At 47.9% G+C, this 17,711-nt stretch overlaps 1 protein-coding gene across 4 annotated transcripts in view; it reads left to right on the forward strand.

Annotated features, from left to right (window-relative positions):
- armc2 (armadillo repeat containing 2) overlaps positions 1–17,711 on the forward strand; it is a 31,879-nt gene that overhangs the window by 13,524 nt on the left and 644 nt on the right. For 2 of the 4 annotated variants that reach the window (XM_030345867.1, XM_030345868.1), the window contains 12 exons: positions 3,583–3,653; positions 4,410–4,517; positions 6,479–6,666; positions 6,965–7,067; positions 7,178–7,401; positions 9,594–9,739; positions 10,935–11,034; positions 12,837–13,125; positions 15,860–15,979; positions 16,311–16,424; positions 16,791–16,923; positions 17,399–17,574. In XM_030345867.1, coding sequence (XP_030201727.1) covers positions 3,583–3,653; positions 4,410–4,517; positions 6,479–6,666; positions 6,965–7,067; positions 7,178–7,401; positions 9,594–9,739; positions 10,935–11,034; positions 12,837–13,125; positions 15,860–15,979; positions 16,311–16,424; positions 16,791–16,923; positions 17,399–17,574 — 1,772 coding nt within the window. The remainder of the gene's footprint in view (positions 1–3,582; positions 3,654–4,409; positions 4,518–6,478; positions 6,667–6,964; positions 7,068–7,177; positions 7,402–9,593; positions 9,740–10,934; positions 11,035–12,836; positions 13,126–15,859; positions 15,980–16,310; positions 16,425–16,790; positions 16,924–17,398; positions 17,575–17,711) is intronic. The other 2 variants (XM_030345869.1, XM_030345870.1) reach the window with 2 other exon arrangements.

The raw sequence follows: 17,711 nt of genomic DNA on the forward strand, positions 1-17,711 counted from the left end.
GGGGGTAGAAAACTGTGAAACACTTTTACAGCACCATCAACCTGGTAGCACCTGACCTCCTGGTGGTCCGTCCCCGTGAGGATCCAGGATTGTACACTGAAGATAATTAGCAGTGCTGTTGTAGAGGCTCTAGCAGTCCTGTTGTAGAGGCTATAGCAGTCCTGTTGTAGAGGCTATAGCAGTCCTGTTGTAGAGGCTATAGCAGTCCTGTTGAAGAGGCTATAGCAGTCCTGTTCACGAGGGGTCAGCAGTCCAGCAACACGGTCAGTCTCAACTGATACATCGCTAAAGAAAAAAGCCCTGTTTATCGACCGCTCGTCTGCAATCAGAATTTAGAATAATAGGTTTGATGTGTGAGACTATTGAAGTACTAAACACGTCATGTTATCAGGTAATCTCATGCAGACCAGTCAGAAACTGTAAATAATTAAATACATATATAAAGGAACTGCGTGACAGATTAACATGATGAGTGGAGATGGGGCCCAGAGACAGATAAGATTACACACACTCTGTTCCACTCCCCCCATTAAAGCCTGGGGGTTTACAGCTCTGGACAGCACTCTATTGGATCTGTTGCCCATCTGCAGGGCTGGCAGCTGTGTGCAGCGTGGTGCCACGGTAAAGCGGTCCACTGAGAGGGATGAGGTCATGTCTCAGAGAAACGCCCTGCTACACAAACCCTTATTATCAGCCTGCTAATGCTATCAAACAGGGTCTGGGTCCTGGCCACGCTCCCCCCGGTCTAACCCTGTTCTGGGAGAGGCACTGCCATCTCAAGAACTGACCAGAACCGCCTCAGGATCATTTGTACTTGTACTGTGCTACTTCTCGGTGTCATTATGGCTTCATCAGCACTGCACTCCTCTCTATTTAGGTGTGCAATGGGTGGGGGGGACTGCTCATGTTTTAAAGAGAAAATAGTATTTCTTTGGATGACGATAAACTCTCAGGAGAATATCTACAAGTTTGAATACTATTGACGGATCTGGTTCCTTAGCTCAGTTTGAGCTTGTGTGACTTTATTGGCTGTAGGTATGATGTCACCCTTGCTGGGCCCCCACCCTTTCCTATAGCATTTTTTGCAAAACATTTTGCGTTCTGTTAATGTTGAGGGATAAGTTTACTGCCAGACTTGTCAACATGAACTCCAACCTAGATGACTGATATGGTTGTTTGAATGAAGGTGTTTGGTGTGTTGCATCACTTCCTGCCGAGCCCCTCTGGTGTCACATGGTAGAAAAAATTCCTTGACGTGTAACTCCATCCGGACGTATTTGTAAACCATTCCCTTGGATTCCCAATCCGTCTGCATGAATTTGTTTTGTTCCAGCAGGGATTCCCCATGAAGCATGATGAGGCAAACATGGTGTTTCAGCCAGAGACAAAAAACATTCAGATATCATCATCATTCAAAGAATTCAATAATATATTCAAAACAATGTTAAAAACTAAAAATATTTGGTTAACAATGAACAGAAATATCTCCATTTTACAACATATTCATGAAAACAACAGTGATATGCTGGTTATTCCTAATGTATAGATGCCGGTCTGATTCAAATTTGAGTTTGCCTTCCAAATGCCTCATGGGGAATCCCTGCTGTGTAGAAAAAAACCAAAGCCGAGCGCATGGATATACACATCAAGGTTTGTTTTCTACCATGTGACCCGGGCGGGCTCCCTAACTTCCAGTAGGTCGATGACCCCCATCTAGATCATTTTAGTTGTTTTCTGAAAAACAAGGTGTGTGCCTTTTACTTTGTTGACTACATTCACACTTCAAAACCTTTAAAGCAGTATTAATCTGACATGATTATTTTGTTCAACATCCAATTTTTACTTTCTGGCGAAGCAATGGCAAACATAACCTTTTGGGATGTCTGTCAAAATATGAAAAATAAATACATAATCCCTGGGTCCATTGAACAGCTATATTTTTATTGAAAGAACATCAACGACCTACACAAAAAGCTAACTAATTCAGACTAAATGCAAGCTGTTTGATTAACCATCATGGCAACGATAAAAAAAAAAAAATTACAAAAAAAAATAAACATCATATACATTCATTGAATGAAGATTAGTCAAATAAAATGCACAAATCTTTGATGGAAATGTAAGCAATACTCATTGTAATGCAGAGGCATTCTTAAATATTGCATTTTCCACTGAGAATAAAACATCCATTTTGTGCCGACTGACTGGACAACTAGACATGCGTGTCATATGGCTGGTTCCTTGGACCGGTTGATTGGGGAGGTGGACCAGCGGTCATACCGGTCGTGTTGACCAACGGTCGGTTCTGTGGTTAAGGTTGGGGAGCCGGCTGGGACCGGGAGGCCCAAGGGATGTGCTCTACTCAGGGGAAGAGACTCCCTTAGAATAGAGCACACACCAGAGGAATGGGCCACAGCATTACCTTTGTCCATTATTAACTTTTTTTAATGCTTTTTTATGCTTTATGATAGAGTGAGATAGACAGGAAGGTATGGGAGAGAGAGGGGAGGACATTCAGCAAAGGACCACGGGAAGGAATCAAACCACGGTCACTGCGGTTTAGAATAGGCGTTAATTATTACAACTCTGAGGTGCATTTTCTTTCAATGTCAGATTCATAAGGACACGTCATCTATGTTAAAAACTTTAACTTTAAAGATCAATAAAGATTGTATATTGAGTCGTTGGAATCTGCGTCCCTCGCTGTGTGAAGAGGAATGTTGCTCTAGAGAGACACAATATGCTGATATGCAAAGTGCAGGCCACACTTTTTTAAGACGTCTGTGTTCATGTTTGTACGTGCGTGTGTGTCTCTGAAGGTTGGTGGGACCGAGTCCACAGTGAAAAATGGCAACGGTTTCAACCAGACTGCCCACAAAAGCCAAAATCCCACTTCCTGTCCGTTGATGAGTGTACCTCGTGTTAAACAAAAATCACGAGACACGTGAGCACAGATCTATATCAGTGAGCGCACACACACTCACACACACTCACACACACACACAGTAACACTGCACTGAAACACAATAAAAACACACAGAAACTGAATCACACAACACCAATATAACCTCACACACGTACATGCACAAGCAGGGTTTGCCTTTGAGGTTGGAGGTTTTGGCCCCACCAATGTTCCAACAGTGACACCCGGAGTCAGTTCAGGGTGTTGCACATATCTCTCCTCTGTATATTTTAATTCGTCGATTTGTTGGCAAGTACTTTTCTTGTCACTGCATTAATTTCTAAGCCTCTACCCCGGATGGAGCATAACAGAGGTCCTTTCCTCTCATGGCCCTTCTGGGTGCTCTGTTTCTATGTTCCTCCAGTAGAACCAGTAGCAGTAGACCTGTTGACTCCCCTTCTGGGTGCTCTGTTTCTATGTTCCTCCATTAGAACCAGCAGCAGTAGACCTGTTGACTCCCCTTCTGGGTGCTCTGTTTCTATGTTCCTCCAGTAGAACCAGCAGCTGTAGCCCTATTGACTCCCCTTCTGGGTGCTCTGTTTCTATGTTCCTCCAGTAGAACCAGCAGCAGTAGACCTGTTGACTCCCCTTCTGGGTGCTCTGTTTCTATGTTCCTCCAGTAGAACCACCAGCAGTAGACCTGTCGACCCCGCCGTCGGAGGCCCGCAGTGTGCAGTGGGACAGAGAACAGGTTGGTCCAGAAGGGATCCTTGAGGTTTGCCCTTTATACCCAACACTGGGAACGGAAAAAGACGGCGGCCTCAGACACTCCTCAGGCACACTGGGTTGAACCGTGTGCTTGTTGGTTTTTTAATCTGTCACATGTAGCTATATATAAATATATATATATTTGTATATCTATATATGTTTTGATTTACTTCCAACCTCCAACCTTCTGTTGTTACTGACAGTTAATGGCCACAAACCGGCGTGTGAGTGTGGAAACATCCAACGGCAGGCAGCCAGATTGACACGGCCTTTCCGAAGGCCGTGCTGAAACTTCAAACTAAGTTGTAAAGTTGTTGCTAAGCGCTCAAGTCCCACTAGTGGATACAACCAATCAGAGGGAGCAAAGAACAGACAGAGCTGTGCATTTGGGCAACAACAGTTTCCTGGCGGGCTAAGCAGATATAAGAATCCAATAGAGACAGAACATGTGTGTATGCACACACATACTCATGTGCGCGCACACACGCAGACGCACACACACACACTTTACAAACCCACGCAGTCAAATGTTCAGTTCCAAACAACAACATATAAATGAGGAGGGGCAGATGAAAATGGAAACAACATTTTAGTCTTCCGTTTCACTTCCTGCCGATTTATTTTTAGCCGGTTGAACTTTAGTGAACCGTGCTCGGTGTGGAGGTGCGTGGGTTGAGAGGTTGGTGGGACGTGATGACTGACACCTGAACAGCCGGCATCTGCTGCTTCCTCGCTTTAGACGGGGGAAGTGGAGAGGGCCCGGCCGGCCGGGACCAGGGTGCAGAGTCACAGGCCTGGGAGCAGGAAGTCCTCCCCCTCCTGGATCAGCTGGGCTCCCCCACCACAGGTACCTCCATGTGGCCTGTCTGTTCTAGCTTGTTGCGGTGACTGTGACTGGATGCCTGTACTCTATGATTAACCGACCAGCACTCCATCACCGTTTTAATATGTTTTGCCTGTATTTCAATTAGGGATGGGCATGATTAATCGATGATCCATCATTGATCGTTAAGAATTTTGTCGATCAAGTGAGGAGATTGGAGGTTGTGCTGCAAAGCGTGAGAGCGGCAAAGCAAAGATTCCTGATTCCTTATTTAGTTGTTGTTTGCGCCTTTCAAACGTGACATTTCCCATCGACATTGTAATTCATTAGTTTATTGGTAATTCATTATTGTATGTTTCAAGCCACATGTTTGGTTGTGTGTGTGTGTGTGTGTGTGTGTGTGTGTGTGTGTGTGTGTGTGTGTGTGTGTGTGTGTGTGTGTGTGTGTGTGTGTGTGTGTGTGTGTGTGTGTTTGTGGGATTGGGTAGGTGGGGTGTGTGTAGGTCTGTGTGAGTTTGTGTGTGTGGGGGATGCATGTGGAACTGTGTGTGTTTGCATGTGTTTGTGTGTGTGTGCGTCTCCCTTTGCATGTCGGTATGCGTAGCCGAACGCAGGAAACAGGGTGCTGTCATTTTAACACTCGAAGCAAGGCGAACAACACAAGTGCAGCGCTTTGGGGTCGGTCTCTGCTGAATTCTGGAGTCAGTCTGGCAGCGATGGAGTAAAATCTATTGCTAAATATTTTAGCAAGCAGCCGATTTCATGGAAAATTCATTAGAAGGATAAATATAAAATATTAATCTCCCCAAGTGCCGTCTGGCTCATACACAGAACACCTATTCTAGACTCAATGGCCGACGAAAGCAAGCCCGCTGCCTGGGAGCAGCCTGGCCGTGGCTGTGGCGCGAACAACCATTTTTGGAAGTGCTCGTTGGCCCTTTGGAGGGAAAACATTTATATGCCTTAAAACAACAGGGAAAGCACTCCACCCTGCGTTCTTCCTCTGCGTCAAGAGCCCGGCTGGCTGTCGGAAGTATTGTTGTCCTGCGTTTGACCACTAAAGCACAGCTGCTTCTGAGAAACAGGGAGGAACCAGAGTTACATTTAATGTGTTTATGTTCTTTCCCGGCTGGATATTGTTCAAGCGCTGATAACCCAACCAGAAGGTTGTCAATGCTGCTGATTATGCCAAGAATGCTGCTGCTGGTCTACGCAGTGCTTTGCTGAAGCCGGGTAATCAAAGGAAACATACAGGTCAAAAGACATAATTGAAACATTGAAACGTTGACAAGGTATAAAAAAATCTAACATTGACGTACAACTCATTACCATGGTTTAATTTCCAGTGAGTTCTTACTGTTTCCACTCCTGCTGGATCGTCAGCATGATTTCTGATCTGCTCCAGTGCATTATTTGAAGACTTTCTCCAGATTAACCATCGCCACCCACCTCTCATTCATTTGCCACCAAGCCAAGGTGTTGCATTCTGGATGTACGAGGCTGAAATCAGGGCTAGAATTGACGCGCCCTGTCTCTAAATTAGCCATTGTGCGACAACCCAGGAGCTCACATGGAGATGAGACTAACAGCGGATGCTATCAGAGGACATACTCTCTCATATCAAACTCCTGTCTGCTCTTGTCACTTCACTTTACGTCATTAAGTCCATTCTAGTCCCAGTAAAGATAAATACCATACTAGCAATGGCCCACAGGAACATCTATGGTGACAGCTGCTATGACTAACAACATACAAAGTGTTTTTTGCCCAGACTTACTCATCAACAAGAATGATGGCCGCATAACCACCCTACCTGCCGAGGCGACACGTTGACACACCAACACGTGAACTAGTATCGATTTATGTGTGTTCTTCTGTGCTCCCCCGTGCGTAGCAGACCTCAGTCAACCTTAAATATTCTTCATTCCTGTTTATATTGTACATCGTTTAAACGCGTTCTCTCGATGCCTCTGTGTGCGGTGCAGCGGGCCGGCCCGCGGCCTCGGAGGACCTGCTGTGTGAGCTGTGCGCCCGCCTACACGCGGCTCTGGCGCGGGGCCACCTGCTGGGCCGGCGCTGCAAGAGGAGGGCCCAGATCCTCCGCATGCTCTTCGCCCTGATCGACCGTGACTCGGCACGCCTCCACCTGCATGTCGCCACGCTCTGTCTGGCCGTGAGTCCCCCGGGGGTGTGTGGGGCCCGTGTGTGTGTGGTGTCCGGGGGTTTGGTGCCCGTGGGTGTGTGGTGCCCGTGTGTGTGTGTGTGTCTGTGCCGATGTGTGTGTGTGTGTCTGTGTGAGTGCAGGCGTCGATGGATGCATGCGCCCAAAATACACGTTATGAATTTTGCATGTTCTAACCTTACACCAAAGCCCACGAGACAACGCACAACTTGACGCCATCAAATCCACTCACAACTTCCTCTTCCTCCCCCCCCCCCCCCCCCCCACCGACACAAACACACACACAAAGCTGTGTGTCAGTGGGAACAACCTGCTAAACATCTGCAAGCTCATCTATAAGATCAGCCGCAGTGAGAGCAACGACAGGCTGTTCCAGAGCACCTCCATCCTAGGTGAGGAGTACGACCAGCCTCCTGTCCTCACCACAGTGTTCTGGTGTCAGACTCTATTGGCTCATCACAGTGAGCGGTAGCTGGTTGACGGCTGTGTGTCTGTCTCCCAGACGCCCTGCTGGTGGTGCTCAGCAGCGAGGACGTCTGTGTGTCCGGAGAGGCCCTGCTCTACTCCGTTGCTGCACTGAAGTTCCTCTCCGGGAACGACGCCCTACTCAGACAACTGTTAGCCAAGGGCTGCGTTGGCATGGCCCAGCCGCTGCTCCAGAAGCTCCACCCACTCTCAGAATCGGGGCACGCCCTCTTCACCACTGCTGGGCACATTCTCCTGCAGGTGAGATTGGATGTGGGGATGAGATCCATAGAGGTAGAGCGATAGAGAAGCTGGGTTTTGTTGTCTATCAGTTCTGCGGCTCATTCTCTACTCTATTTTACAGTTTCGAAAGAGCAAAATGCACAAGCGGTCCAATTGACGGCGGGGAACTCTTAGTTCTGACGGAGGCCTTAGAGTTTGCTCTGGTTTTTGTTTTGAGTACACAAAAACAAATACCAATCCAGAAATACAGCCAGAATGGATGTGAGTAAGAAGATCATCCCAGACAACTATGGGCCGTGTTAACATTGAGGACCACATCTTTTATTCTGAAAGGAAGAGGGTTCCACTCGCTTTCCGTGGCAGCCCCCTGTTTAGCACCCCAACATACCTTATGGCCCAGAGCAACCAGAGATGACCCCCATATCCCCCAGACCTGCCCGATGACTGGAGCTGAAACGTGGCAGATGTTGGGAGGCATTAAGGTTCTTATTGACACGAGTGCTAATGGCTGCTTGGAGCAGACCTGGAGCGGCCTGACTTAAAGGTTGGGTATGGGATTTACAAAATGCCAGCAGATTTTGAAAATACATAACTCAAATGGTCCTACCCACTCTCCTTCAACGCTGACTCTGATTCCACCCATTCCAAGTACCTGGACGCGCAATCATGCACGAGTGCGAACACAGATGCGCGAGAGCGAGCCATTAGCTAGTTAGCTAGCTCCAGTAGCTACCGCAGGATAACAACAAACAGAAGCTTGCTCTGGGCCACGAGCTTTGAGTACGTGCACGAAGGGGTCATGCGCGGGGAGCGGGGGAGGGGGAGCGGGAGTGCAGTACGACCGTTTGATTGACGTACTTACTGTCCAATGCCACCGGGTGGTTCTGGAAATCATTGGCTGGAGCTTTTCGAACCCTACCCGTTCCACAGATGACTGTCTTGTTTAATTTTCATGTCAGTTCTTCTAACTCAGTGCCTGTAAGTGGGTTATGATAAGGATTTTAAGTAATTTTGCAAAAATGGCCAAAAAAGAGAATTCCATACCCAACCTTTAAAGACTCAAAAACAAATGGAAACTACACTGACAGACCCGCTCTGTTTGCCAGAATAACCCACTGCATTCTTAGGGCAGCGATGCAAGCCAGGCGGTTATTGCATCCGAAAAAAAACTTGACAGCAACAAAATAAGTTTATAAGAAAACGTCTGAGGGTCGACTGGTATGAATCTGCGGGCCACTGGGGAGTGGAGCGCTTTGAAGTGGATTCTCCCGCTGCTCCACAACAATATTATGGTTCTGTCTGCTCCGAAAGAAGTGGCTTTAAGAGCACAGTGCTCAGCCAATTCTCCGCTTTCAGCCTGCCTCTTATGAGTCCAACATCGAAGCCCAGTTAACACACACACACACACACATACGCACGCATGTGCACACACAAGCATGCACACAAACACACACACTCACATACACACACTCGCGTGCACACGCACACTCGCATGCACACCCATTCGCATGCACACGCACTCGCATTCAAACACGCACAAACTTATAGGGAGCATGTGTACCTATGCCAGGGGAGTAACCACACAGCTTGGCCGCACTGGGTTGGCTCGGCCGCTGGGTTTGACGTCCAACCCACCGTTGGTTATGCTGTTAGCGGAGGCTAATGAGTCTGCCCGCACGACAGCTTCTTCCTGGAGCTGCTCTGCATTCTGGGTGTCGGCCACGGAGGGGTTATGGACGACAGGACTTCCTCTGTGTGATGGATTTGTTAGAGTAGAGCTCAATTACTTGCCTCTTCACCCTCTGGCCTGTGACACTGGTAACCTGGGGCGGCCGGCTTGGCCTCAACGTCAGCCAAAGTTCCACTCCAGTCCAACCCCGGGCAAGACGTCCGAACAGTCAATGAGACGGAGAGGAGAACATGGAGCTTTCAGCAGCGCAAACGTTACAACGCCTGCATGGCAGTAGCTCAGGAGGTAGGGTGGGTTGAATGGGAACCGGAAGGTTGCAAGTACTATCCCCGGCTCCTCCTAGAGTGTTGAGGTGTCCCTGAGCAAGACCCCTTACCCTGACTGCTCCAGATGAGCTGTAAATTGCTTTGGATTCAAATGTGTCAGCATTTTCCCCTAAATGTAAATGCTGTTTGAACCCTTTCTTTGCTTTTCATTTATTTCCTTAACTCAACCCATGTTGACCTTTTGACCCCTCCAGCTCACGTCGGTCCTGAGGAACCTTGCAGACCTCCCAGAGTCTCGCCCCCACTTCCTGTCCCACGGCATCCTATCAGAGCTCTGTGTGGCTCTGCGTCATCACCAGGAGGACGCAGACGTCTGCACCAACATCGCCAGAATATACAGGTAGTGCACACACACACACACACACACACACACACACACACACACAAAATCTCACACTTACACTCACATCCTCACTAGGGCTGTCAAAATTGCTCAAAAATGACATTCGAATGTTCGTTTGGAAAAAAATCACGAATTCGAACTATTCGAATATCTCGTTGCCTATTTTACGCAGTTGCCGTCAATATGTCAATAATGCGACAAAACCATGGTTCAAATTAGTGGGATATATATATATCCTATAAACAGCCCAGTAACGTGGAGGCCTAATCATGAAAAGCCACAACTTTGTATCGCTTGCATTTCACCACCACACCTGCAAGCGCGCAAACTATAGTAATCTGAAGAAGACGCCCGCTTCTGAATGTTACAAAGTATGCTAGTGGTAACGTTCCTTGCTTTGCTTACCATTTATCGAGAAGGCCTATTAAAATCGATAAAGAAAAAAATGCATGTCGCCTACGTCTTTCACCATGCCAGCGAAAGGGCCAGCACTACGCACCGTTCGGATTCATGAAAAAAAAGCTGTCTCGGACTTTGCCGAGAACATTGCGTTATAGCAGCTTTCACCACCCAGACTACTAGCTCCCTGAGCTCTACTACGGATGCTTATTGAATGGCGTAGCCGAGCTGGAATACCTATATCCAAGTACGGAAACCCCGAGGGGATAGAATACATTCGCTCTTCACAATACTAGTCTGTTACACTTGTACCGCGGGAGTGTTTTTTCACATTCGAATATTATGAGGGACATCGCGTACAGACAGAGGCTCATTCACAAAGCAGATAGAGGCGCTTGTACCGCGGGAGTGTTTTTTCACATTCGAATATTAACTTTCACGTTCGAATTCGTGTTTTTGGATACATTTCGAACGAATATTCGAACTTCGAATATTCGTTGACAGCCCTAATCCTCACACACTCACACACTCACACACTAACATGCCGAGATCAGGGTGGATGATTATTGTACAAAAATATTGCTGACTTCTCCTTTAAAGCTAAGCTAGGTGTTTGATTTAAAGAGTATTTTTTACACATTTGTTGAAATTCTCTTTACTAAGAGAGAGGGACAGAACATCATTTTTTTTATTATTTTATTGCAAAATAGCAGACATTACCAAGATTCCCCTCTCTCTCTCTCTCTCTCTCTCTCTCTCTCTCTCTCTCTCTCTCTCTGTCCCTCCATATAAGTAAGCTCTCCTCGTATGCAGAGTGTCGCCTGGCGTTGGACAACACCCCCTACTGTTACCAGTTATTCTTAGACCTGCTGAACAAACACCATAAGAAACAGGTGAGTCTGCTGTATACCACCAACGTGCGGCTATAAATCCACTGATGCATGTGTATGCCTCTGTATGTGTACATCTGTGTTTGCTATTTGAGTGTCTGGAGGCCTACATATTTGAACTTTAGCACTATCATATGTAATTGTGTGTGTGTGTGTGTGTGTGTGTGTGTGTGTGTGTGTGTGTGTGTGTGTGTGTGTGTGTGTGTGTGTGTGTGTGTGTGTGTGTGTGTGTGTGTGTGTCTTTATCTGTGTGTGTGTGTGTGTGTGTGTGTCTGTGCGTTGAGATGTTAACGTGCTCTGTGAGTCCCAGTAGACTCACAGTACAGGGTGTCTCTGTCACCCTCTCTCTCCTCTTCCTCTATTGTCGAGTGTGTGTGTGTGTGTGTGTGTGTGTGTCTGTGTGTGTGTGTGTGTGTGTGTGTGTGTGTGTGTGTGTGTGTGTGTGTGTGTGTGTGTGTGTGTGTGTGTGTGTGTGTGTGTTTGTGTCTGTGTGTGAGACAGTAGAAACCTCAATGTTTCACCGAAGGCCTCTAGCCTTCATCTGCATCTAGCAGGGGGCTTATAGGGCAGATTGCTTCTACCCGACATCTAAGGATACAGGTGTTTACAAAACATGTGCCTTTATCCTTTCAAGTGATCATGTCAGCATTCACAGAGCATTCTTTCCTTTAAAGATCCCATATCATGTTTTTTTTGGGTTAATAATTGCATTTGGGGGTACTACTAGAATAGGGTTACATGTCTGTCTGTTAAAAATAACCCTTATTATTCTCAAACTGTTCATTTCTGCAAAACCAATTTCATCATCTTTCTAGAACTGTCTGATTTGTATCATGTCACTTTAAGGCCCCCCTCCAGAGTAGCCCAGTCAGCTGTGATTGGTCAGTACGCCCACTCAGTTGCGATTGGTTGCTTTGTGTGTGAGTCGGCAAATTCATGGCCCGGAGAAGTTGTAAACATAGACCTCTGAAGAATAAGTCCCGCCTCCGAGGCTCTTGGTTCCATGTTTAAATGTCTATGGGAAATAACATGAGGGTTTTAATGATTGTGCGTGACAAACTCTGTAGTTGGCGAAGAAGTAAAAGCTGCTCAGGTTTTGAACCACACACTTTTTCCATCTTGATTTCACTTGGATTTTGGATTGTCGGGGCCGTTAAAGTAGTTAACTATTATTAATGCTAACCGGGAGCTAGTTCTGATCTGCGCAGACTTCATATGTCATACTTGTTAGGGAGGCGGGAGTTTCTCGCAGCCATTCACAACCTAACGTGATTGTCATTTCACGCGTGAATGGACGAGCAGCGTTGGTGCCACTTCCTCTGTAGGCGGGCTCTGGTGCCATTTCGGTGAAGACAGACAACCTGTCTTCACCGAATGCAACCCTGGCTGGGAGAGACGTGACGTCCTAAGTCGGCGCAGATCCGCGTTAGCATAATGCTTCTTCATAGTAGTTTACTACTTACAGAGGTCTATTGCGGATACTGGCAGGCAGGACCTCTGCTCTTCAGCACCGCCCTCTGCACTGCAGTCTGAAGTCACACTGTTAAGGAAAGAACGTTTGAGCGCAAACTAGCTGTTTCATGCACTTATTGAGGGCCGTTCTCGGTGGGCGCAAATACTCCCCCTGGATCAGACTTAGATTGTTCTAGCTTAGCAGACGTAAGACATATACATACGTCTTGAGACAGTCTAAAGCAAAGAGAAAGGTTGAAAAAGCATGAGCACCCCTTTAACCCTATCATGTGATCATGTGATCACTGGCAGAGGGTTCTCCCTCTAACCTCCTCCTGGTGCTCTCCTCTCAGGACCTGGTGGTCCGCCTGCTCTTCACCCTGGGGAACCTGACGTCCCGCAGCGACGCGGCGCGAGCGCGCCTCTACGGCTGCGGCGGCTTCCCCACCGCCCTGCTGCGGCTCTACCGCTGCTACCTGGGGGAGGGCGAGGACCCCCCGCCTGTAGGGGTGCCCGGCGGGCAGCACCACGACGTCCTGGTCAAGCTGGTCCGGGTGCTGGCCAATGTGTGCGTGCACCCCGCCGTCGGCGTGGAGATGGCGTCGGACGCGCTGTGTCTGCAGCTGCTGATGGAGACGCTTGGTGAGCCGGTCGTAGAACGGAACCATTTGGTGGGTTTCCCTTTTTCAGTCGCTGCACAAACGTGGCGAATGCTCTGGGTGTGGGTCGTCGGTTGTGTTTTCGGTGTGTTCTAGAGACCACAGGCAGACACAGTGTTGTGTGTTTGTTTACACCAAGAGGCTAGGACAAAGAGTTTTCTGATTGGCTTGAAGATTACTTGTTGTTCAGAAATACCTTGCAGTACTACTGTGTTTGATGGTTAATATCCCCCTGTCGCACGGAAGGGACGATTCTGTCGACCAATCAACAGACGGCGTGTGTAGCTCGAACTTGCCGGCACCCTTTCAGGCGTCTCAGTACCCCAACGGAGGAGTGCTGCGAGACGAGTACGACTCAGTCCGGATCACGCCCACTTTTGGCGGTTGAAACGCCAACCTTTGCATTCTGAACCAACCTGCACCCTCCAGTGGAAATGCACCGTTAGTGACTATTGCTTTGGATAATGTTGTGAAACAGGTTTAACTTTAGAAATGAATCCTCTAGGACTCGTAGAATCATAAGACAAATGGGCACAGAGCCGCAATGACCACTAGAGCTCAGGAAGAAGAATGGGTTGACTGGTAACCAGAAGGTGGCTGGTTCGATCCTCAGCTCCTAGCTGAGTGTTGAGGTGTCCCTGAGCAAGACGACTCACCCTGACTGCTTCTGATGAGCTGGCTGTTGACCTGCGTGGTTGTTTCCGCCGTTGGTGTGTGAATGTGTGAATGAATGGTTGCAAGTCGCTTTGGATAAAAGCGTCAGCAAAATCCCCTTAATGTAAATGTAAGTGTAGACGACAACCTATCTCACCTCTATCTAGATTGAATGTACCTGTAACTCTACCTCGGGAAGGATTAGCAGATGTAAGACATATCCATACGTCTTGAAACAGTCTAAAGCAAAGGGAAAGGTGGAAAAAGCATGACCACCCCTTTAACCCTATCATGTGATCATGTGATCACTGGCAACTACTAACAACATCTAATTTTATTGAGAACAAGTGAATGAATAAAAAGTGTCCTATGATTAAGACAATCAACAATGGACAATGGTTGTGTACATCTCTTATACATCTTTCCACCTGTTAGATGGAGGAAACTTCTCTCTTTGCATCGCATATGACCAGGGCTGGGTAAAAAATCGATTTAATGGACTTTGGATCGATTTCATTTAGATTTTGCAACATCGATAGGGCATGAGATTGATATTTTTTTTTTTGCACTTTAATAAACAATGCCTTAATGCATTTGCAGTGATGGAATGCTGACGAACAAGTACACTTTCACTTGCAATTCCTTTCTAATTTCAAAATTGCACTTTTGAGACGTGAGACTGTTTTGTTTACAGATCAAGTTTAAACTGTCCAATTTACAAGTTTGCACTTAAAACCTGTTGTTTAATATAAAGAGAAAAAATAAAGTACATTTGTATTTTGTAACACAGTTGAGCCATTTTCATTATTTAAGAGCAGATTGAATCTAATCGAATCGTGATTAATCAATTCAGAACCTTATGAATCGAAATCGAATCGATTTAGGAAATTGGCCACGATACCCAGCCCTACATATGACCACTGTTTTCGAAGTGCGGTCTGAAGAGAGAGGGCAGGGGTTGCTGTGATCCTGAAGAGCACCCTGGGAAACAGGCAGCCGGGAGACACCTCACCCTGACTGCTCCTGATGAGCTGGCTGCCGCCCTGCGAGGCTGACTCCACTGTGAATGTGTGGTTGAATGGTTGTAAGTTCATGGATAAAAGCGTCAGCAAAATCCCGTAAATGTAAATGCACACACTGGCTATTGACACTAGCGTAACCATGGACTGGCCTGTATGCATTGACTGCCTGTAGTATCACCTTTTGATAAACAAATACAGAAGCAATTTGTATGATAACATAAAAGATTTGCCAATCCAATGAGTTGGTTAGGTATAGTTAATGAGTAAGTCCTTATCAATAAAAATCTGTTTGAACCTCAAAATATTAAACTTCCCTTTGCCTAACCTTTGAAGAAGCAATATTTATCTCTTTGTCCTGATTCTATTTCTCCAGCCCACGGTTTACCTCTGAGACTCGTTTTAACGTGCTGTTTGCAGCTGTGTGGTTTGCAGCTGTGTGCAACCCTTTACTGCGCAGCGCTCGACAGATCAAACCACTTAAGAGAACAGATCAAACCACTTCCCTGATGATGAGACAATAAGTGACTTGTTTTCCTTCCTTGTCTTGCTTGTTTATGATGTATAAAGACTAGGTCTACCTTCTGTGTATGCGTGTCTGTGTGTGTGTGTGTGTGTGTGTGTGTGTGTGTGTGTGTGTGTGTGTGTGTGTGTGTGTGTGTGTGTGTGTGTGTGTGTGTGTGTGTGTGTGTGTGTGTGTGTGTGTGTGTGTGTTGGACCTATATGCCTACATGAGTAGGCTATGAGGGCCCCCAGTAGGGTCTCTCTCTCCTGCTGGCGCAGGGGGGCCCCTACGTCTGAGGCGGTCGGCTCCGTCAGGTTCCACAGAGTCTGACACACCTGGCCGGCCAGCTGCCAATCCCCGGGCCCCAGGTCCCGGAGACAGTCCACCAGCCTATCACACACAAACACACACGCACACACAAACATCATGTGACCGCAGGGGGAGGGGGGGATTCACATGACCTGTAGGCTGGAAGCCATTAGCTCCACTTCAATGGGCCTTGTGTGTGTGTGCGTGTGTTTGTGTGTGCCTGTGTACAGAGCTGAGGCCCGTGGCGGACGGGGAGCTGCTGGTGAACGTGGCCGCCACCATCAACAACCTGTCCTTCCACCAGCAGGCTGGCTCGGCGGTGAGGCAGAACCAGCTCGCCATCAGCCAGTGTAAGACACACACCATGACCACGTTGGGTTACTGGTAGGAAGGCTGCTGGCCAGAACAGTCAGAACGTCTAAGCTGCAATGGGAGTTTGATATTGTATCTTTATTCATTCACCTGTCTGCCTTACTGTCTGTCTGTCTGTTGATTTATGGCTGCCTGCTGTCGCTCTCCTCTGCCTCTGGTTTCCTTACTCCTATTGAGTATTTCTACCCATCACTCATCACTGGGTTTTCTCTCTCTCTCTCTCTCTCTCTCTCTCTCTCTCTCTCTCTCTCTCTCTCTCTCTCTCTCTCTCTCTCTCTCTCTCTCTCTCTCTCTCTCTCTCCCTCTCAGTGCTGTTGAAGCTCATGCTCAGCTCCAACATGGAGGCCGTTCTGGAGGCCACCCGTGTCTATGGAAACCTGACACAGTGGAAGGAAGTGCGGGACCTCGTCATGCGAAACAAAGGTGTGTGTGTGTGTAAATGTTTTATTTGACCAGTACCTCGGGGGGTCGAGCTTATTTCCACCAAGGCCATCACACCTGCGTCCTTCAGGGGTTTAAAAGCAGCTCATATCAGAGTGAGTGCCCTCGCACTAATGTATAATGGCCTTGTGTAAACTGACTCTTGACGCGCTATGTCCAGGTACTGCTCCAGCAGCTATGTGCTGCAGTGCAGAGCCTGTGTACTGTACTACTTAACGCCCACGGCCAAACCGCACGGCATGTAAACACTGACTAATGACACAGGTCCCCCTAGCCCCCCTACACTGTCCACACGCACAACACACACAACAAAGACAATGCCTCATCTCTCATTCCTCTACCCTGCAGTCTACCAGTTCCTGGTGACCCTGCTGGACTCTCAGAGTGGAGAGGTGTGTTTTGCTGCCTGTGGGGTCCTCACCAACCTGAGCCTGGACCCTCCCAGCAGGGCCACGCTCACACAGGAGGGGGTCATCGCCAAGTAAGTCCCCCCTCCCGGCCCCTTGGCCAGGGGAGGCATGTGTGTCTTTGACAACGTAATGTAGCAGCGTCACCACATCATGAATGCAGAGCACATTGTGTGAGTGTCCTTAATGCTAGACACAGCTGCCGGTGTGGTCATCTCGTCTTCTACCACATTGTCTTATCGTTAACAAAAAGCAGGGGCGTGGGTTTGTGTGAAACACACGGGTAGTGCGTCTTGTTTTTGCAAAAACACAAGATAGTTGTATCTCCTGTGGCTTTCACGGGACAACTTTGAAAATGCCAACCGCGAGATTAATCGGCAACCTTTCATTCAACTTCCTTACACACACGCACATGCGCACACACACGCACACACACACAAGGCCCATTGAAGTGGAGCTAATGGCTTCCAGCCTACAGGTCATGTGAATCCCCCCCTCCCCCTGCGGTCACATGATGTTTGTGTGTGCGTGTGTGTTTGTGTGTGATAGGCTGGTGGACTGTCTCCGGGACCTGGGGCCCGGGGATTGGCAGCTGGCCGGCCAGGTGTGTCAGACTCTGTGGAACCTGACGGAGCCGACCGCCTCAGACGTAGGGGCCCCCCTGCGCCAGCAGGAGAGAGAGACCCTACTGGGGGCCCTCATAGCCTACTCATGTAGGCATATAGGTCCAACACACACACACACACACACACACACACACACACACACACACACACACACACACACACACACACGTCGGAAAACTTCACCAACGTGGTCAATGGGGTGTTTTAATACAGCTTATTTGTCAAGATGGCTTTAG

The sequence above is a fragment of the Gadus morhua genome, chromosome 21 (genome assembly GCF_902167405.1).
Source record: "Gadus morhua chromosome 21, gadMor3.0, whole genome shotgun sequence".
Taxonomy (NCBI): domain Eukaryota; kingdom Metazoa; phylum Chordata; class Actinopteri; order Gadiformes; family Gadidae; genus Gadus; species Gadus morhua.